Below are 22781 nucleotides of genomic sequence, written 5' to 3'. Positions count from 1 at the left end.
GTGATGTATAAATAACATCCTGTGTGTTCTTCATTTTATAACTTGTATTTACACTATGTCAGACTACTACATGGACTCAACACAATACAATATGTCTTGCTCTAACTCAATGAAATGTTAAGGTTTCGTCCATATACAATATTGTAGATAACCCAGCATTGACATTAAGGGCAGCTTGAGAACTTCAAGTCAAGAATTTCACCACCATGTTAAGTTGGGAGTACTCATGAAACACCAAAACTTTCTTAGAAGGTGTACCTCATTAAGTTACTAGTCGCGTGTTAAGCAGGCCGGCAATGTAAATTTGTCACAGTTGTCCTTTATATTCAGGGGTCTGTAACTTATCCTGCTGACAGGTGAGCTTGTGGCTGGTGGCAGCTTTTTGAAATAAAGACATGAATAAGAAAATAAGTTATTGTACGTCTGTAAATGAAGCACAGTACAATGATGTTATAGCCCATAGATATTTATTGACTATGTGCTAAGTGATTATTGTGTATGCTGAGTGTAATAGATATGTACAGTATTACTGCAGAGTGTATCAGTGGTGGCAGCGACCCATCACAGTTCACCAAAGAACTTTGTCTACTGAATTGGGTGGGTGTGTGGGCAGAATGCTCCCCAACACGTCCTCTCGCCTTCACGATGGCTGGCAACACTGTGGGCACATTCCTCCTCCGATCCTTGCTGACAGATGAGTGAGTAGCTGCTCATCCTTTCTTTTAGATGGGTGAATTAGTGTAATTTAATTTACATGTACAGTAGAACCACGTTGGAAACACTATTTCTTTTCCGATCTGCGAAGTTAAGCAATGTTGAGTTTACTTAGTACTTGGATGGATGACCTTAGAACACCAGATGTTGCTTGCATAAGGACTCAAGTCACTCTATTGGAGACAAGCCTCTCACGGCGTTGTCAGCTGTTCTTGGTCAAATTGACTGAATAAAGAAATTTGTTTATATTTTTTGTTTGATCAAGGTAGTATTGCTCGATAATACTAATGATTAAGAATAATAACTGCAGTGCATGTGTTGACAGGATCATGTTACTATAACTTGTGGATACAAGAGACCCATGTTTGTATGTTGGAGTTAATAGAATCGTCAAACGAATTATATACCATGTGTCCCTTAACCCTTCTGTTGCAATTCCCGCACTTGCCATTTTATTCGGGATACCACCAGACGATTTTATTCCGCTTAGGGTAACCTCCCGCAGCCAAATGATTAAGACCCGCTTTGCACAAGCGTTTTTGTCCCATGCAGATAATTTCACGCCCGTGAGTTTTTCTAGAAGCCGCGTGCTCGCTAGGGTGTGGTTTTTGTTTTTCACGCTCCGTCTGCTTGCATCTGGTCATGATGGAGGACGCAAACAAGAGAATTATTTATGTGTTTGATGAACAATATATTCTGAGGAAGAAATACAGCACAAATGGCGGGTCCATCCAATAAACAGTACTAGACTATTAGACGGTACATCCTGTATTTTATAATTTATACAGGTCTGAAAGCTGATGAAGTTACAGTACGTTCATATCCTAAAAGTCAAATATCACCTGACTGGTCTATTTCCCTCCCACCCATCAAATGACGATTCATGACAACAAGTCGATTTGATGGGTGGGAGGGAAATAGACCCGTCATGAGTTCAGGTGCAACACCTATGCAAAGTCTAATTAAACCAAGTCTACCCACGAGCAAGGGCGAAACTTATTATGTGATGCCGTTGGCGATAGTAGAAGAAAACGGTAGTAAGGGAGGACTGTATATTAACACGGGTGAGACCACCCCACTGTATTAGAATATATTCTTGCCATATTTCCTGACTTTCTCTTCCCCTGGCACACTATCTTTCAGTTAGTCACTTGAACTTCTCATGTAATCATTATTTTTATGATATTCCTGTTCTTATTATTAAAAAAATATTATAATTATAATTAACAGTTCTCTTCTTCCTCTCTCTATTGTTAATTATACTCTTATGATTTTCCTGCCAGTATCAGTGTGAAAGCAATTAAGTAATGATTAGCAATCATAGGAAAAAGGCTAGCTATTTACTGGGGGGGGGGGGCAGAAGGAATACAGGAATTAAATAAAATAGTTAACGAAAATAATAAAAATTGTTAATGATTATCATCATCATTCGCTGTCCCCAAGCTATTGCAGTAAATCAGTGAATACAAGTATATATGTGTATAAGTTTTAAATTTATTAATATGGCCATAGATATATTACAGATGGCTAGGCAATACAACAGTTTCAAGCAACAAATAGGTACTTGTCTCTCCACATCCAGTTTCTTGGCCGAAGGTTAGACTTTAGGGAATTTAAATTAAATCTGCCAAGGCTTCTCAAGCAGTGCCCTTCCTCCTGTTGACCCAATATATTTGCTGCATGCACAATAAAATCCACCTTTTTCTCAGTTTTTCATTCTTTGGAAATTGATGAACTCTCAAACTTTTATCATGTAGACTGTAATTTGATATGCATCCAAATACGGAGCATTTATCAGGCATTGCCACAGACCTTCTCACTACGACGGCCAGCTGGTAACTGAGGTCCCACTCTAGGGCCCGACCACACTCCCGGGCTGCCGGCCAGATGACGTCATGCTGGGTGAAGAACGAGTTTTCGACTCGAAGTGGGTCGACTTGGTATATTTAGACTTTGCCCCTATGTATGAAATCTAAAGGTCTAGGACTGAAGTAATGAATATCTGCATAGAAGCTTCACTAGTGACCTCTGGCAATGAGAAATTCTTTTTAACAGTAATTGAATTAGTAAATCGCATGTGATTTATAAAGTAGTATTTTATTTTATTTTAATTTATATAATTTCATAGTTTTAACTTAAAACTTATCTCATTGCCAGAGGTCACTAGTGTACAGTAGGTTAAGTGCGGTTGTCCACGACTTTAGTCCTAGAGTGTACTACTCTCTATAAGCGTAAAGTCAGACAAAGTAAAATATTTTCACAAGTGCGTGCTGGGATTCGAACTAGGGCCACTATGATTAGTGATCAGGCAGTAATCCACGGTGTTGTGCTGGATATTTTATGAAAAAGATCTCTGGAACCTGTGTGTGGGTGGGGTGCCCTAACTTATCAGGTTTACAGTTCTTGTCGTGGGACCTTGAGCTGTAAGTGATCAGCTTTTTGCCCATCGTGTTCCGGTGGATTACTGCTTGCCTGTCAACCTTGGTGACCCAAGTTCGAATCCCGGGCCACACAGGTGAAGATTATTTTCTTGGTTTACCTGTGTAAAGTACAGGCTATCATAAAATGAAGTCATATACTGATATTTACATTAAAGTTTACATGTATGTAGTTTTGTTAGCCCAGTGTTTTAAGTGTGCGTTCCTAATCCAGTGAAGCCGAATATGTGGGTGTGGGTATCTGACTCACTGAAGCCTAATGGGTGGATGTGGGATGACTGGTTCACTGAAGCCTAATGAGTGTGGGTGCTTCACTTATTCCTTTCACTGAAATATGTTTGTACCTGGCAGTTTGGGGCGACACTCCGTCTTCTTCTTGACTCTGGCCATCCACATCGTCTTCACATTATCATATTGCTGGGTTTCTAACATTGGCCTTCACCTCACACTCCGCTTCTTCCAAGGACTCAGCTTCGAGAGTAACTACCTAATGCCTTACACCATCGGTGAGTAACTACTTCTTTCCAGACAACATCATCGTCAGTAGCTGCTTCATGACCCACATCATCATCAGTTGCTACCTCATGACCCACATCATCATCAGTTGCTGCCTTATGACCCACATCATCATCAGTTGCTGCCTCATGACCCACATCATCATCAGTTGCTGCCTTATGACCCACATCATCATCAGTAGCAGCCTCATGACCCACATCATCATCAGTTGCTGCCTCATGACCCACATCATCATCAGTAGCAGCCTCATGACCCACATCATCATCAGTTGCTGCCTCATGACCCACATCATCATCAGTTGCTGCCTCATGACCCACATCATCATCAGTTGCTGCCTCATGACCCACATCATCATCAGTTGCTGCCTCTCCTATATTTCTAATATTTACTAACGATAAACCATTATAAACCCTCTGCTAAGTCCGAAGTTTCGTTTAAGTAATGAATAGGAAACAAGACACTCTGGGTTACTAATGGACGCTGTTAGCTATTCTTATTTATAATGTTCCCATTTCTTAACAAGTTGGCTCATGTAGTTAGGCGTTAAGTGACTACTTCCAGCCCTACTTCATGAGCTGCTGCCTTTGGTTGTATTATACTGTACGTTATTAATAGGCTGTGAATAATCCCTTCAAATGTTTTTCGTGAAAAAAGACAATTTTCTTTTGATTGGTTGAAACATCCTGTTATGTCTGAGGAGTGTGTCATACACCTAGGGCCATATTCCCAAACCTCCTTGAAAGTCTCCTAAGTTCCACTATTCAGATACATTGTAGACGCGAGGACAACGAATCTCTATATGTGCTCATCATCTCCCTCCCAAACAGTGTTGGAGGTGGTCCCGCCAGACCATCGTGCAATGGTCATCATGCTGTGTTTCGCTGCCTGGTCGTTCGGGATGTGCTTCACCGCATTGGTGGCTTGGCTCATCCCTAACTGGCAGTATCTAGCTCTCATATCCTGCCTCCCTTCACTTCTCGGCTTTTCGTTCTGGAGGTAGGCCGTCACTACACCCCACTTCCTTGCTACCTTATGCTAAGCACATGACCTATGAAAGAAAAGGTTGGAGTTATATAGATTTGGGTTTTACGAAATAATAAAAAAGTCCATTTCCTCTCCCTCACCTTGTAAATGGCCTACAGTGCATAAAATCAACTGATATTTGACACAGGCAGTGTAACCCAGACTCAAATCTCCCCATTTTAGGTCAACTAGAATAAATTATCATTGTCATGTCCTCAAGTGTGGTTCCTCGGGTGGATGAAAAGCAATACATAAGTTATAAGTTTTATGAAGTGAACCATCATCATTGCTCTGTGTTAAGCGTAAAGTGAACTCCACCTCCTAAGCTCTAAAATAACAATTACCCAATGGAACAAGAATGCGCCCTGAAGAAATAGCTAACAGTTTAAGGGTGACTACACATAAGCATCCAACCCTTTAGAAAAAAAATTATTTTTACCAAACTATTAGCAAAGAAGAGTGTGTGATTAAATTTCAATGTGTCACAGAAAACCCCCAGAAATAAAGAGCTCTTGCTAAGAAACTCATGGGTCCGTATAGTGGCAGACATCTAACTATGAATGAACTGTGTTTTAAACTCACTGAGGCTACCAAAGACTCCAGAGTGTCCAGTTACCAATTCCAGCAGCTCCACATAACATTCTATATGAGGATCGTCTGCTGTACATTTCAAGGCCATTGGATTAAAAGAGAACTGACGTTTTACCAAATAGGAATACATTTACCTTTATTGCTTCAACTAATTGGAAATTTATAGGTTAATGTACAGTTTCCCCCGATTCATTTAAGACAGTGGTATCCGACCTGTAGCTCGCGGGCGCCATTATGGCGCCTACAAAGGTTTATTAGAAAATTGTGAATTATTTGGGATTATCTGGAAGAGTGAAATTAATGAAAATATGTAATAACTTGATGCAACAGCTATAATTTACATGATCTTGATTAGTGTATGTCTAGCCGTAGGAGGTCTGTGTGTGTGTGTGTGATATTATTGGTGGGGTTGTTTATCTTCCTCAGGTACTTACCGGAGTCGCCACGGTGGCTGTTATCTAAAGGTCGGCTGGGACAATGTGTGGACATTCTCCTCCAGGTGAGTACCACCAGCCCTGGACTGTATCCTCAGGGTCATTTAGGACTCCACCTGTCAGGCCTCTTTGTGTCATTAATCGCATTACTATGTGGCTCTTGTAATAATATTACTGCGGTTCAATAACGAGGGTCTTTAGGCGCGTTACACAGTAATACACAATCCCAACAACATTAAAAATTATGAGATAAAACTCTGTGTGTTCTCTCTGTGGCTCTTATCTATTACATCTTCTTATGTTGCCACCTTAAAATTATATTTTTTCATTACCCAAATACAAAACATTTTCTGTAACTTTTAAAATAATTTAGGTTTCTTTTAAACGAAAGTTATAAAATTTACCAAATAACACATTGTTGGGTATCCATTACAATACAATAATAGAAATTAAAGGTTAAAATGGTCTAAAGAAACTAATGAAAAGTTATCGTGGTAGTTGGAGCACACCTTACGCACGCTTCGCAATTGAGCTGTAGTCTATAGTAGTACTGTGCAGGTGTTCTAGTGACCATTAGATTGAAATCTAGGTGTTCGAATCTCACATAAACTCAGAAGAAATGGCTGCCAGAATCATTGAGAAATTAAAGAATCTCTTCTCTTTTTTTCATAATAAACTCGCACTTTAACTGGTCATTTCCTAAGAAAAATGATTGATATGAACCGATTGATTGATTAATCATACTTTGTGTTCGGTAAATTTAATAACTTATAGAATATTCAAACCATTATAAAATGATAACCAAATAGGGTAAATAACGTGGTGCTGATGTGGTCGGCTAATAGCATGGGAGACACGACAAAGTATAGTTCACGTGAATGTATTCAACAGATGGCGCGGGAGAATGGCAAGGAGGAAACGTCACGAACTCACCTGGAGGAAGACTTGAGGCGCCTTACATTGACGGAGCCTGAGAAGGTCCCCTTTTCGCAAGTCTTAGCCTACCCCAAGCTTAGATTCAGGGCCATCTTGATCTTTTTCATGATGTGAGTACTGTACATTGAATGTAGAATGACTTTTAACCTGGATTGAATCACTGTTCCTTTGCGGCATCATTGTCCTTGTGTTTCACTACTGTTCTTGTGCTGCATCACTCATTTTCTTGTTAGGCATTTGGCGTTTGGCACTTGTTATCTTATTGTTACTGTTCTAGTTCTTCGCTGGTTGTTTTAGTGCTGCAGCACTTTTTTGCTGCACTGTTTTTATTGTTTTGCATCACTGTTTTGTGTTTGATCGTTTTTCTTGTTATGTGCCGTTCTTCATGTGGTTCACCACAGTTCCTGTACTACGTCAATGTTCATGTGCTACATTATTGTCTTTGTGCTGCAACACTCTTATTTTGCTTCTCTGTTGTCTGGTATTGAATTTTTGATCCTGTGGCCCACTACTGAAAAAATTTGGGCGACCCTGTACTTATGGTTTTATGTGTTCGACAGCTGTCCGCAATCCTATGACACTGCCTCACCCCATCAGTGGTTCCCAAACTCTAGTAACACCAGTCTCCCTCCTCCCTTCCAGGTACTGTATGCACGCAACTTACGGCAGCTTGCTGCTGGGAATCAACGTCATGCCCAGTAACTACTTCCTCAGCCACTTTATATTGTCGATCTCCGAGCTGCCCAGCAACTTCCTGGGGTGGATCATCACACACTACCTGGGTCGCCGCTTCATGTGCTGGTTCACTTATATCCTCCTCGCTGTCTTCGCCGTCGCCGCCACTTTCTGTACTCACGGTAACTTTCCAGCATCATTCTCCCCCTCGGCGTATGGCCAAGTTTCTCCTACTTAAACCATCTGTCATTATAACCTTTGCCTAGTTGATCCATGAAGACTTTTTCTTCTCTGTAGTAGATGCACTGCATAACTTCTTACTGGATACTCAAATATGTAGATGACATCTCATGAGTCAGTGGTACAAGTTTCCAAAATTTCTCGAAGCTGTAACAAATGACATGATATGCAGTTACTTTAAGGATACAAAATCTTTTCTTATGTTAATACTTACAAGATATAGAGTGTGGAAAACGAACCACATTTTACCTTGTTAAAACTGATTTGCAAACATGACATAATACTCATTTAAAACACTGAACAACATGAGAGAGCTGGTTAATTGCTTTAAGGTATTTTTACTGTTTAAGAGAAGCAAATGGCCATGGATGTTAATATCTAAACAGAAGGATAAACATATCACAGCGTCAGGATTTTAACGGAACATAAAGTTAACGTTCGCATCATGTGTTGCTGCAGACGAATGGCTGCTGCTCATTGTTTTGGCGATGGCGAAGCTGCTGGCCACTCAGGGGCTGTACGTGATCTTCGTGTTGGCCTCGGAGATCTTCCCCACCTCCGTCAGGACCTCCGGCATCGGTTTAACCATCGTCTTCGGGACGTTGGGCATGGTCGTGTGTCCCTATGTCCTGAATGTAGGTGTCTGTCCATCTCTAGTTTGAATTATATCTGTGTTTCCTTGTGTGTATGTTTGTATTCATGATCAAAGAATGTCTGATACTTCAGAAGTCCATAAGTGCAAGAATCATAAAGTAACCTTTCTCGTTGATAATATTGGCCATTGTCTGATGTTGATAAAAAATTGCAGGGTCTATTCTAGGCCCAGATGATCTCTTTCATATGGGAAATTTTATTGTGATCGATCAATAATCGGAGATGTTCCTTTGACCTACAGTAGACCTTGATCTTGTCTCCAGTGTTGACCATTATGTCTGGTGATGATGCATACTGTCCTAGTGGTTCTTGATGGTGTCCTTTTTGTTTAGGAAGTTGCAGAACAGACATGAACAGTTTGGTTGTGTGTCCAAATTTGACCTTTTACCTCCAGCTGACCTGGAATATTATGACCAAAAATACGAATGTGAAAAAACTGGGTTCTGTTAATACTAATGATGTGATGTTGATGACGATATCTTATATATGTCTCAAGTTGTTGCCCAAGACGGTTAGGACAGGCGGAGGGAGGGAGGTACTGAGGGAAGGAATGGACGGGAGGAGGGAGGTAAGAAGTGACGTAAGCAGAGGGCCAGAAAGCCGTATGCTATAGTACCCAGCTTCACTGTACAAAGAACCGCTTGTAAGAACACCTTGTATGTTTACTTGCAGTTGGTCAAGTATCTAGTTAAGTATGAAATGAATTTGTTTGTTTAATGTCTCTAAAACTTAAGTTTATATTTAGATAACTCAGTAGTTCAGACTGGTTACCTCAGGTTAAAAATGATACTGCATAAATGTTGATATTAAATTATATATTAAATTCCAGGCATAGGAAAAAATATTGGAGACCAAAAATTGGTCGGGTCGTCTCGACACATCTGGCTTTTTCGATTATATTCACGAGAAAGAACAGAGTTGGTTTGCAGGTTGGTATTCAAATAAAAAACAAATATTATAACAATCAGAAAAATAAATAACGATACAAAATTCTTAAATAAGGCATGGGCAACCTTTCCTCACTCATGGGCTGCATTACTATTTAGGTATTTTTCTGCGGATTAACCCACCAACATTTACATCTAATCTAACCCAAAAGTAATGTTAATATTGTATTAGCACGGACAGTGAAACAGTTTATTGTCACGTCCGCCTTACGATATTTTTAGTTTACAATCACAGTCCTTTTCCAGTTTATGAAACAAATCCATAATAATAATTGTGTATGTGAAATGCTAATGTTTCTTGGCATTTAACAGAAGATGCGTGAAGCAGTCTGTGAATACGTTGATTTTTCCTCCAGTTACAGCTTTTTTCTTACACCCACCAGAATAATGTGAATGTTAATCTTAGCGCATGAGGAACTACAATGAAACAATGACCATCGCCCGCCACCCCACTTGGACTTACCCAACCTTAGTTAATTCCCAAGTGACCCACTGCCCGTAAACTCACAAGTTAAAATGTTTATAGTGTTGACTATTTATAGTTATTTCACTGTTCATTTTCGTAGTTATTTACTCTTAGATGATGAAACAGTAATGAATTATGTGTGAAGATTTTTTTTTAAATATTGCTTTACTCACCACAAGCTGGCTGCATGTACCTGAACCGCGGGCCGCTGGTTGCCCATGCAGCCTAGTTTATTAATCATTTTAATTTTATAACCGAAAACTGAGAATGTATGCGGTTGTGCAATACCTGCGTGCGGGAGGGGAATGTCTCCTAAAAGCTCTCGTAATTCCTCCGTTTGTGTTTAATCAGAGCTACCGCCCATAAGATAAAAGTAATGGGATTAGTCACATTGTCGCTATCTGTTTAAGCAACATCCGGCACGGAGAACGATCTAAAGTACTAGACAACGGTTTATATCTATAAGTGTACTAACCCTAAGTAGTTTTCTTTAGTCATCACTAAACATATACTTTATATGCTTGAGTAGTAATTGATGTATGGTGTTGCAGTCCGGGCTGGGTGCGACCTTCCAGTACTGGGTAATGGCGGGTCTGTCGCTGATGTCGCTGCTGCTCTCCCTGCCAGTACCGGAGACCATAGGGCTGCCCCTCCCCCAGACCTTTCAGGAGGCTGAGAACCTGGGTGCTGGCCGGCCCCTCTCGGCCTGGATCCACCACTGGAACAAGAACGAGTACCCGACCCCATCACCACTGCACCTACTCCCGGATCACCAACAGGAACTAAAAGAGTTCAACCCCAAAAAGCCTTTCGTTCAGTAAGGTGAGGAAAGAGTGTATGTCACCAATACACCTTTTCACATATCCGTTGAGACATTGTTGCATAACTATTTGACAAATTTCATAACCGAATGACAGACAGAACACATATCGAATGACAATCTAAAATAAGTGTTGGTGGTATGTCATTCTCCAATTGTTACATTCTCAAACTATATGTAGACTGTCGGTTTATTGTTCACGTCTGTCAACTTCATAACTTATGTCAATCATTTCCGTTATCATGAACGAACAGTTATTTTAGATTGTCATTCGATATGTGTTCTGTCTGTCATTCGGTTATGAAATTTGTCAAATAGTTATGCAACAATGTCTCAACGGATATGTGAAAAGGTGTACATCGATGCCAGCAGAGCGAACATAGTGAGAAAAAAGAAAACAGAAAACTTTATTTTTGTTGGGCGAACACGACCCTACAAGAGGCACTGCTCGCTTTGTTCCCCTACCACTATGTTATCTTTTATTTTGAAAACATATTGAACTTTCGACTCAAGGAAATACTTTAAAAGTAGCATGAAGCTTTCAGTTTAAAGATGAGACATTCTTCCTATGTGAGCCAGAGTCTTATTCCTACTTAAAATATTTTTTCTAGTTTCCTGAAGATGTGGAAATTCTAGTGAGTTAATTTTTTTTCACCTTTTCCATGTGCAAAATGTAAAAAATATTTTGTTTTCAAATTTTTTTTCCAAGTTTTTAAGACAAAATTATTTTTAGCAAATAACAGCACATCATGCATACCTTGTTTTACCTGTATGAGAAAATGTAAGCATTGAAAAATGTTAATGATACATTCATGTGGTGCTATGCTTGCTGTTAGGCTGTATTGACCAGTAGGCTTAAGACAGGGATAAGAAGAGCAAAGAGAAATAGTGAACTAAAGGTAGCAAGAGAAGCGAAGTCAACCCCAAAGAGATTCTTCCAAATGTTTCAAACTAAAACAAACACGAGACAAGACTGAACCAATGCAGTCAGATCCCGGCGAACTAACTGACAACGACGGAAAAATGAGCAATGTATAATCTAAACAGATATTTTTCAACAGTTTTCACCACCGAAAATTTAAACATGATCCCGAGGCACCGACTATATACTGAGATAGTGAAGAAATAGATTAAGCGAGATAGAAGTGACTAGTAACGATGTTAATAAAATATAGATAAACTAAAACTTACTAAGTCACCACGTCACCCATTAATAATGGGTGCAGTACCAGAATCCTGGAGGATAGCGAATGTGATACTGATTTTCAAGAAGGGAGATAGATCACTATCCTTAACTACCGCCCAATCAGCTTAACACTAATTGTAGGCAAATTATTGGAAGCAATAATTTCAAACTCAATTCGAAATCACGTCGAGAAACGCAAATTGAGCAATGGTTCCCAGCATGGCTTCACAGTGGGCGTTCATGTCTGACATTCTTATTATCATTCATTTTAAGTGTTTTAGAATCAGTGGATGACGGATACGATTAGGATGTGGCTTACCTCGACTTTATTTAAGCCTTCGCCAGGGTCCCCCATGAAAGCCTAAAGACGGCGGGCGGCACACTGAGCACTTTCCTCCAAAGATATTGCCCATTTTGCTGGCCGCTGGCCTGATAGCCCAGCAAGCAGCAGGATTACGGCTGTTGTTAGAAATGGACAGGGGTTTGCTGGCGAGCTTTATTGACGGATTAGTGCACAAATGAGCTTTCCATGTAATTTCAAGTAAAAAAATGAAATAAATAACGAAACAATAATAATATAAAATATAACACATAAAACGGTGACATGTTTCTCTTTATTCGTCACTTTAAAACTTCTGTAGTATTATTAAATTATTCAGGGTCTTCTTTGACCAGCAGCCGTCGCCATTTTTAAAAACTCTCGACGCACCCATTGTCCTTTCTTTAGCTTTTGCAGACGCCTCTCACTTGCTTCAGCAATTGAAGAACTATAGCACAATCCTGCAAGGCCTCAACTGTAGTAACGGAATCCATGGCGAACCTCGTCTAGACGCTTTGTTGTTGTTTTCTTTGCCTTGGGCAGACGGGGCAACAAAATATCCCAGTGTGGCGCAAACGTCTCTTTGTTTTGCTGGACGGACAGTGTTTGACAAACATGTTGGGAGGAAAAGTGCGCAGTGTGCTGCCGCCTTAATACGTGAAGTGGGGGCTCTTGGAAATGGAGGAGATATTCTAAACTGGATTATAGGGCGTGGTTACAGGACAGGAAACAGAATAAACATTAGTGGTTCTAAATCGGATTGGGGGTAACGTCACTAGTGGAGTACCCTAAGGCTCAGTATTTGGACCATTAGTATTTATTATATCCATAAGCGACATCGATATAGGCATAGACAGCAACATAAGTATATTTGCTGATGACACTAAAATAGGGCCTGTGATTAAATCTGACGAGGACTCCGCAAAACTACAGGAAGATCTAAACAAATTTTTCGCATGGTGTGAAAAATGGCAGATGAAATTTAATGTGGAAAAATGTAATGTATGTAGATAAGGAGATGTAAACAGAGAAACCAGATATCAGATGAACAACGTTGATATAGAGAAAACCGACTGTGAGAAAGATTTAGGGGTAATGATAAGTAGGAATCTTAAACCAAGACAACAATGCCTATTTGCTCGAAACAAGGCTAACAAAGTACTTAGATTCATACAAAGGAGTGTTAGTTAGAAGCCTACTGATTTATCGATGAAGGCAGCTCAGTGTGTTTACCTTTAGGTCACCGACCCGCATCGAAGCCTGGGGGAGGTAAAAAGAAAATAATAAAAAATAAACACAGTACCGTAATGGACAAATTAAAGAAAACAAAGAGTGAGAAACGATATATATGTTATGTTGTCAAAATAAGAGAAACAATTGAAACCCTGCAATTGTTTATAAATAAGGCAGAAAGTCAGATAGCAACCTGGGACTTGATCACAATTTCTGTGGTGCCATATGGCAGCAAGGTCTACCATTAGATAACACAATATTCTTCCAAATATCTTCCCAGGTGGTAGTACCTCCCTGTTTGATAGCTGCTGGGATATCTCTTTATTGATATCGAAACTTTATACATTTTCTTTGAACACGTTTTTCTCTTCCTATATACTCTCTATGTTTCGTCATAAGATGTCAGAACCAGGAGTATATTGTTATCAAACACACACATTATTATTGCCATAACCACGGGTGATGTGGACCCGAACACTCACTGATTCGTAAACCTCCAGCGTAGTTGGGGTGTAAAAACACATCTAAATGGCTCTTTCCAAGACTCACTTAAATGGTGTTATAACTGTATTAAGACTCAAATAATTCATGTTTTGTTTCTCTCTCTCTGATCCCCATTTACTAGTATAAAAAATTCATGTCCAAATTTTTTAGAAATCGGGTCCCTGTGACGTGGCCTAGGGACATTGGGCCCTAAGCTCATGTGACCGTGGTTGGAGATCTCACGTCGATTTCTTAGGGTTCGACGTCACTGTGGAGGGTTGCAGCGCTCGTCTTGGGGGGAAAGAGGCTGTTAAGGAATTCGACCAGTTTGCCGCTCTTATTGATCTTGTCCTCCAGTATATCGAACAACTCTGGTCCATGCTCGCTGAAGAACTCGTTAAACACCTCACCCAGGTCACTCTCTGGCATCAGCCCCTCGAAGTCTACCTGTGGGAGCACACTTACGTTACGACATACACATGCCTGGGGTGTAGATAGGAAAAAATATCAGTCGAAAACTCGCGTAACCTAACTTAGCCTAACCTACCTAACCTGATCAATGACTTTTTGTCCCATGAGCTTTTGTTTGTGCACCACCTAGCCTGGGGTCACTGCACACACCTTGGGTCACCATTCATATGCTTAATTACTAAACATACTAAAGATCACTATACCTACCTGGGTTCAAAACACACATACACACACACACACACACACACACACACACACACACACACACACACTTGTATCACCACGCACAAACTACATCACCACACTCCTGAATCACCACATACAGTATTACTACGACCTTGACACCACACACACACACACACACACACACACACACACACACACAAGTAATAATTTCATATATAGTTTACACATACCTTGTACCGGAAACAACATTAATATTACTGCATTTACTAAACAGCTAAATATGACCTGTAGGATGAAATATAGACATCTATTAAGGTAAAAAAATAGCTTACTATTTTTTTGTGTGTGTGTATGACCCATAAATGCTGTCAATCATGGTCCTTTTGTCTTTTTATGAACCCCAAAACTTACAGATTTACTTTAGTGGAGTTTCGAACAATCTATTTTTACACAAAACAGAGAATGGCTGGACACGTTTACACACAGTTGCGCGCGTGCTGCAAGAGAGACTTCCATACCGAGGATTCCCAAGTGATACACGTATATTATCCTAGAAACTTTTTCACCTTTATATTATCATTACGTAGATTTATAATGTTTTGGTTAATTAATGAATAATCATGAAGAATAAATATTTAACAAAAGTAGACTTATCATTAAGAGGGTAAGTTTCAAGTACTGAAGATGTCTTGGTGTTTGCTGTAGATATAAGGGGTGAATGTAGAAGATTGTTTAAAGTTAAGAAATATAACTGAACATAAAGACATACAGTACGTAAATAAATGATAAGAGGAAAAGTTAAGCTTACCATACCATTAATATATAACTAAAGGAAACATATTCATGCAGTTGCCATCGCGTAAATAATTTTTTTAGAAATCCTAATGGAGACAACATTCAAAATTTACCTGAGACATGTTTTATATGTATGTATGTATGTATGTATGTATGTATGTATGTATGTATGTATTGTATGTATGTATTGTATGTATTGTAATAGCAATCTATGAATTAAATTTCTTGAAAACTTTTGATTGGTCATAAACGTTCAAATAGATAAATATAGTAAATAAAAATTAAAAGTCAAATAGAAAACCTAACGAAAACTACTTTGGTATCATTTGGCTGTCTTGTAATGGTAAAGGACGTTATAAATGAAATGAGTAATTTTTACCGTACACGAATTAATTTCCATAAAGGTTTAGCAATAAGAACAAATATCCCATTTCGGTTAAAAATGGTAATTGTTTTTTAAAGCTTAATCAGCAATTATCCCCATTTACCGTGACATATACAGAGAGAGAGAGAGAGAGAGAGAGAGGCGTTAACAACTTACTGTCCAGCGCCTCATCTCCAAGTCAATGATCGCGCTGTCCACCACCATAGTGATAACTTTTCCTGAGATGTTGATGATACCTTTTACTGCCACACTGAGATCAAAGTCATCGATAATAAACCTGAAAGAGAAGAAACCTATAAAACAGATGATCTACAATGTATTGAAAGAGAGAAGAAGAGGGGGGGGGGGGAGGACAAGTCATGACTGAATAGGTACGGGAGTGTGCAAACTGTTTGAGGTATCTTTTATAAGACTATATGAGGAGTACATGAAGATAGCTTCGACTAAAGGTCCACTTCAATCCCATGTTCATTTTACTGTTAGTATACTATCCATAAAAGGATAAATACTTACGAAAATCGAAGTCTAATTTTATACAATTTTTTAGGGATTTGAAAACAACCCCCTTCTCTTTGTGATAACTCTTCTCTATCAAATCAATTTACATTATTTATTCTCGTATTTTTTTTATTTGTTTGCTAAGGAGACCACCAGGAAAAACTTTTATATTACTATATTACCTGTTGAGTTTTCCCATTCCAGAAGGACAACGGGAAAGGAACATTGTATTAAGTTTTCGAGGCAGATTTTCAAATATAATTGGAATAAGTAAATATGTATGCTTCACTGATTCATAATTATAATAAAGAAAGAAAAAGACAATTAAGTACAGGAAATACTAACGATGCAGGTCCTTTGCCGTGTAAGTCGATGTGGTCGACGACGGTGCCGTTGATGACGTAGGCCGGAGTCTTAATCTTGAGCTGCGGCGACTGGAACTTGAGCACAACGCTTTTCTTGTCGTTTCCTGCATCGTCGTAAGTACAGTCATGGGCAGTAAAGCTCTTCACGCCTGCCAGTGTTGTCTTCTCCATGTACAGTGTAACGCTGTACGGATATGTGATATTATTTATTACACTTTAAATGACTATTACGCACACACACACACACACACACACACGTGTCTCCATGACCAGCCCAGGCCCGGGCCATCAACTGAAAACTATAATAATTTGTATGTTCAATCATTGTTCCTTCTTCTTTCAGTAATGAAAGCTTTTGTTAAACGACCCACCCACCCCATGTCTTTGTATGTAATAAGTCATTTTTGTCCAAAGTATATTTTCAGCCCACGGGCTGCAGAACTTTTTCAATTGAACTGTTAATTATTATTATTATTAAGACCTTCAATTGAACTGTTAATTATTATTATTATTAAGACCTTCGCACTTACTCGGCCATGTAGGGTGCATCGATTCGGAGGTTCAGGGGATCCTTCAAGTTCAAGGGGTCGTCAACGGAATTCAGGATGAATGTTAAAATCTCATTAATTATCGTTGTAAATTCGTCATTTCCTTTGGAATAAAGAAAAAGAAACACCAAGAAATTGATTAGTGAACAATACATTAATAAATTAATAATCGAATGAATAAAACGCAATATATATATATATATATATATATATATATATATATATATATATATATATATATATAAATAATTATTCAAAATAAGGAAAGCGTACAAGGAGTTGATGTGATCAGCCTTGCATTCCATCGCGTTCACTTCCCAATTGTAAAGTTATGTACCCATTTGAAACTGGGTGAACTAGGGGCACTTAAGGCACGAACCAGTAACTTTTAGGGCAGTAAGCGAGCGTTGTATCCACTCAGCCAATCATGACCCCAGTCACCTCCTAAGAACTTAGCAGTACAGTGGTACCGGGCTCGTCTCTCACCAATGCGCCCCCGATTCGATTCCCAGGTCGGATGTGAGAAGAGTAACATCCAGAGTAACCTTTCCAAACATTGCACGCTTTCTACGGGTACTGGACAATGAAGGTCGTAACAGAGAACAGACAAGTTACAGTAGCAAGCTGACAATTGGTCAAAATGATAAATGAAAACAATAAAAATTAATGAACTTGTGTGACCCCATCTTGACACCCGTGACCTTTATTTTTCATCCCATTAAGACACCCATCGCCCTATGTGATCCCATCCTGTCTAGATCTCAGAACCTCACTTCACCCCACCCATATCCGCACGACTCTACTTTGCTCCTGTATCCTCATCTAGATCCACGTAACCCAGTAACACTCCACTTTTACCCCAGTGACCGTTTGTAGTTCCCCATGACACTGTGTTACCCCTATGACATGTGTAGCATCACCTAGATCACCAAATGAATCCACGTGACCTCACCTGGAGACTGTAGGTAACCTGGGGCAGCTTGTGTGCCCTGCAGTAGAGCCAGCACCATTACCACCACCATACCCAGCCTCGTTGTTGGTCCCATCTTGTTGTCTGCAATGTTAAGCTCATTATATGCCACACAAAATGGGCAAGTAAAACAAAAAGACGAAGTATTTGTGTTCGTCTGGCTGATGACTCTCCAACAAGATAAACATATCCTGTATTATTCAGTAACTCCTACACTTGACTGGACAATATATTAACCTTTCGTCAAGTTATTAGCGTGGACAACTGCAGCAGACACCAGCGTGACCTCTCAAGTGGGCAGGAGGAAGCTGAATGACAGTGGTTAAACACACTGGTGATGCTGAGAGCTTTCAGTTCCCACAGGTTCCCTCGCGCAGTTGACCCTGCCCCAACCTCACTACACTATTCTAACCCGCCACTTCTGTCCTCCCATACTCTTTCCACCACACATTATAACAAACATTTTCTCTCACCCATTCTCTCCTTTCAAACTCAATTATCTTAAAAGACCTCTGTAATGAAACTATTTACCGGAAATCAAAACCGTACATTAATTACACTTTAAGCTTCAATGTTTACGAGTGAATATAAAAACAAACGAGGAGAAGTTAATGGCAGGTGAGTACTAGTACCGTAATGCAGCTGGTCGTCTCCCACATATCTGTTGTTTTTACTTTTTTACCTTTTTATCCTCTTCGCCACTAATCGGCTCGTTCGCCACTTGGGTGGGCGGTCACGACTGTGTTACGCACTGTTGGCAAGTACTGGGTATGCACTGGCTCCTGAATGTATCTGTACCTGCTCCAGTGTTGGTCAAGTCTGGTCTGGAAAGAGCTCACAGCTCACACTCGGTGCCGTCACAACACTCTCTAGCAGATTTGTATATGTATTTTTAAAAGTAATATCTAGATATAACAAAGTCCATATTCTCAGGTTATCTATTGTTATCAAAAGAAATTTCACCTTATTGGTGATCACAGGGTTCGTCATTATACGAACTGGCCTGTACTATCTGCAGTAAACCTATGGACTTTAGCACAACCTACTCGAACACCTGTACTCGGTCAGGAACATATACCAACAGGAACATACACTGTCGACTAACACATACGTTCTGTATAGATTGCAAACACACGACTTAATAAGAAACTTTTGGCAAAGTTTTGAAGGTGACATCACTGTTTTCCCCCTTCAGTAACCCAAGTTAACCCAGTGGCGTGAGTCGTAGTATAAATACATTTTAAATTCAGTAATAATTACACGGATGTCTTTCTGTTATACGTAAAGATGATATGACCTGATAATGTACGTTACTCCTAAATGACGAGTAGGATTATTAGCCTTTTTAAATGCTTCTACCTGTACTTCTATCCATCCATTGTTTTCTTTTTATTAATAAAATTAAATAAAAGTAGATTATTTCCCCCAGTGCTATGATTAAACGTTCCGACAACTTTATTACACCACTTGTTTTTGCGTCGTGTTTCTAAAATTAATCGACATATCCAAACTAGAGCGATGTGTCACATATGAGTACAGGAGCTGATATTATTCTAAGAAAGGCAAGCAATATCAAAACAGGTTATATACAACAATATATTAAATTTGAGAATTGTGTAACATTGCAGCTCTACGTTCACTGTGCAAGAACCCAAATGGAGGACGCATGTCGACAATTTACCTTAAAGAATGTAATAATCAGTGCGACAAGTATTTTGAATATCCTTGGTGAGTGAAGGTCCACGAGTGATTGATTGCCACATCACCGTCGGAGGAACAGCAGGTGGTGGTAAGGACGGTGAGTGGCGCCACCTGTACCTTCACACGTACAGGTATTGTAACTTATTTACAGGTAGGGGTAGTCGGTTAGAGGCCCACTCCGGCATTCCCAGTTATACATACATACTGTACATACTTCCTTGGTAGTTGTTTATGATTGACACTAGTTTTATGCAAATGAATGATGAATTGTTCAAATCATCGCTTGACTTGACACTGACTTTTTATTCTATTTTTATTTCTTTTTCATATCACCATTTATTAACTTTACTAGCCGTTCAAGTTGTTGTCTGTTCTATGTTGATGTTATAATGTATTAATGCGCTTCAATAACTCAAGCCACATAAGGGGTCACAGCTCAAGATTAAAGAAGGCGCAGGACCAGAAAACTGTGAGGGCAAACTTTTTCGGAGTGAAAGTTGTGAACTCTTGGAACAATCTACCAGAAAGTGTTGTAACGGCACCGAGTGTTAGCTCTTTCAAGACCAGACTTGACCAACACTGGAGCAGATTCAGGTACATTCAGGAGCCGGTGCATGCCCAGTACTTGCCAACAGTGCGTAACAGACACGTGACCTATGTACCAAGCGGCTAACGAGCCGATCAGTGGTGACGAGGATAAAATTAAAAGTAAGTCTGTCGGCACTTTAACTGATATTTAGTATAAAGACACTTGGATTTTTTTTTTTTTTGTAAGTTGCAACCCCAAGCATTCTTCTCCTGTAATTTTTCGATGCTAATTTTTTAAGTTAATTCCCAATTCCATATTCACACCCGGTTGGATTTTTTTTGAGTAGCCCACCCAGGCAGCTGTCACCAACCCACATCGGGGTCTAGGGGAGACAAAAAAGAAATGAACCAAAACTAAATACAGAAATTGAAAAAAAAAATCAAGAGTGAGAAACGATATATATGTTGTTATCAAAGAAAGAGAAACAATTGAGACCCTGCAATTGTGTGTAAATGAGGCAGAAAGTCAGACCAGCAACCTGGGACTTGGTCACAATTTTCGTGATGCCATATGGCAGCACGGTCTACCATTAGACAACACATTATGCTTCCAATATCTTTCCAGGCGGTAGTACCTCCCTGTTTGATAGCTGCCTACTACCTAGCCCGAGATTCTTAGAACAAAATGAGTGCAGTTAATGGGAAGCTTGACAAGTCTCCAAGGCGAGAATAAGGTGTTATGAGAGGAAAGTTGGTGCATTTTAAAGGAAGGTTAGGATGTTATGGGAAGATGTCTTGAGGAACAGTTAATGTGTTATGAGGGAAAGTTAACATAGTGTGAGTGAAAGTTAATGTGTTATAGTGGTGAAAGTTAATGTTATAGTGGTGAGATTAAATGTTATATGGGAATGTTAACATGTTATGGGGGTAGATAGTCTAAGAAAGGTTAATGTGTCCTCAGGGAAAATAATCATGTTATGAGTGATGGTCATCATGTTATCCAGAAAGATTGTCCAATTAGAAAGGTTCATGTGTTATAATGAAAATTTAACATGCTATGAGGGAATGTTTAAGTGTTATAGAGGGAGGCCATGGTATTACTCTATAACAAAATGGTTTATTTGCTACAGTATAAGGGAAGATAGTGTGTTATACGGAAGTTATAATGTGTAGTGAGGGAAGGTTAATGAGCTATATAGAAGGTCGACATGGCATAAGAGAAGGTTAATATGGTATAAGGAAAAGTTAATGAGTCATGAGGGAAGGCTAATGAATTATGAAGAAAAGTATAAGAGGAGAGGATATTGGGTGCTCGGATGACCCTTATCTCACGGAGGATGGGAAGAACGCAGCTGTTCACCTAAACCAAGTGGGTGTACTCACTCCTGGTAGATGACAGTAGTTCTTGATCAGAGCCACGGGTCCTCCAGCCCATAGGTTAACCCTTTCACTATGGGATACCACTTTTAAAACTAAACAATTAACCAAAGCAGCTAAGCTAATTAATTTTTCTCCTCCTCCTATTCCTGTATTATTAGTATTAGCACTACTGTACTTCTGACTAACTTCGAAAATTCATGATAATTTGTATCCCACCCTGGCTGGATTACTGAAAGCCATGCATTTGCAGAATATGTGCTAATAAGCCAATGCTAATTATACCAAATACAACTTTGCCATTTGGAGTCATTTTTCACCCAGATTATTTTACGAAAGAATGTGTTGTGTAACCTAGAAAAGGAAAAAAAAAGTTTTAAATTACACTGTACCTGTCACCCACATGTACAGTATTCGTATACACCTTAAAACTTACTACTATGCCCTAATTGGTCTGATTCTGATAACACTGCTCAACAGCATATCCAGGTGTACGATAAAGCTCAACTCTGCCCCCCTCCTAACCTGTGGCTCGGTGTTGTATTTCCATCACCCTACTACTACCGTACTGTCTGTTTCGCCCATACTGTAATGACCTTCCAGCACTTGACGGGCAGCAAATCAAAAACGATGATAACCCCCATTGTGTCTATACAGTCCTTTGGCATTACCCATTACTTTCATGAGTACAGTACTGTATATCTTCTTGTTATTAATCATGTAATTATCAATCTTCATATTATTACAGTATTATCATTTTATTATAATTATTAACTTTCAATGTTTATTTGTATTCTGTTCTCATTACATCAGTTTAGGTACAGGTTACAAAGCAATATTTATGACTTAGTGGTTAAGATTGACAACCACACTGGGCATGATTGAAAAACATTAGTGTGCGGTATAAGGTGTGATATCACCTTATTATACCGCCTATATTTCACCATCCAAAGTTCCCCGCCCCTTCATCACCTTTCCTCCCACCCTATTTCACAGACTTCTTATCTTCCCAATCCTGCCTCTCTCCCTCTGTTTCCAGCTAAACTTTTCTATTTATCCCTGCCCCTCTTAACAAGACAAAATATTCCCTTGCAAACACAACATCCTAGGTTCAATTTATTTGCAGAACTGTTATGCTTAAGCACTTAATAGGAGCCTTATTATGCTTCATGATCATAAATGCAATTATATAACATGAAACACTAATGAAGATATTAATATAAAGCCCCAAAACCTTAGAACCAGACTGTGCAACTCCCTCATGACCACTTGCAAACCACTT

General features: G+C 39.4%; 2 protein-coding genes across 4 annotated transcripts; one reads left to right on the top strand and one right to left on the bottom strand.

Annotated features, from left to right (window-relative positions):
• The first annotated feature begins 3471 nt into the window (after positions 1 to 3471).
• On the top strand, positions 3472 to 10524 carry LOC121879014 (organic cation transporter 1-like). The gene is made up of 7 exons (XM_042385469.1): positions 3472 to 3658; positions 4496 to 4664; positions 5709 to 5781; positions 6608 to 6762; positions 7295 to 7509; positions 8027 to 8202; positions 10186 to 10524. Exons 1-7 carry the CDS (start codon positions 3487 to 3489, stop codon positions 10453 to 10455), a joined length of 1230 nt encoding a protein of 409 aa, XP_042241403.1. The 5' UTR covers positions 3472 to 3486; the 3' UTR covers positions 10456 to 10524.
• Positions 10525 to 13451: 2927 nt separating this feature from the next.
• Positions 13452 to 19679, bottom strand: LOC121879066. 3 transcript variants are annotated; one of them, XM_042385557.1, is made up of 6 exons: positions 19575 to 19679; positions 17876 to 17977; positions 16906 to 17026; positions 16356 to 16559; positions 15669 to 15789; positions 13452 to 14122 (listed from the first exon to the last, which is right to left on the bottom strand). In XM_042385557.1, exons 2-6 carry the CDS (start codon positions 17967 to 17969, stop codon positions 13928 to 13930), a joined length of 735 nt encoding a protein of 244 aa, XP_042241491.1. In that variant the 5' UTR covers positions 17970 to 17977; positions 19575 to 19679; the 3' UTR covers positions 13452 to 13927. The 3 variants fall into 3 exon arrangements, with proteins under 3 accessions (XP_042241491.1, XP_042241492.1, XP_042241490.1); XM_042385558.1 differs by lacking the exon at positions 19575 to 19679 and adding an exon at positions 18576 to 18707; XM_042385556.1 differs by lacking the exon at positions 19575 to 19679 and adding an exon at positions 18131 to 18250.
• Positions 19680 to 22781: the final 3102 nt, after the last annotated feature.

The sequence above is a fragment of the Homarus americanus genome, unplaced genomic scaffold (assembly GCF_018991925.1).
Source record: "Homarus americanus isolate GMGI-L3 unplaced genomic scaffold, GMGI_Hamer_2.0 scaffold4060, whole genome shotgun sequence".
Lineage (NCBI taxonomy): Eukaryota > Metazoa > Arthropoda > Malacostraca > Decapoda > Nephropidae > Homarus > Homarus americanus.
The sequence above is the reverse complement of the archived record's forward strand: the minus strand, read 5'-3'. Positions and strand labels throughout refer to the sequence as shown.

Bases quoted from the DNA above. Each gene is read 5' to 3' on its own strand.
- LOC121879066 (XM_042385557.1), bottom strand. From the start codon at position 17,969: ATGGGACCAACAACGAGGCTGGGTATGGTGGTGGTAATGGTGCTGGCT. The intron at 16,560-16,905 runs GTAAGTGCGAAG...ATATCCGTACAG, and splicing joins GATGCACCCTACATGGCCGA to CGTTACACTGTACATGGAGA. The intron at 14,123-15,668 runs GTAAGTTGTTAA...GTGCTCCCACAG, and splicing joins TGGAGATGAGGCGCTGGACA to GTAGACTTCGAGGGGCTGAT.
- LOC121879014 (XM_042385469.1), top strand. From the start codon at position 3,487: ATGTTTGTACCTGGCAGTTTGGGGCGACACTCCGTCTTCTTCTTGACT. The intron at 7,510-8,026 runs GTAACTTTCCAG...GTGTTGCTGCAG, and splicing joins CGCCACTTTCTGTACTCACG to ACGAATGGCTGCTGCTCATT. The intron at 8,203-10,185 runs GTAGGTGTCTGT...ATGGTGTTGCAG, and splicing joins TGTGTCCCTATGTCCTGAAT to TCCGGGCTGGGTGCGACCTT.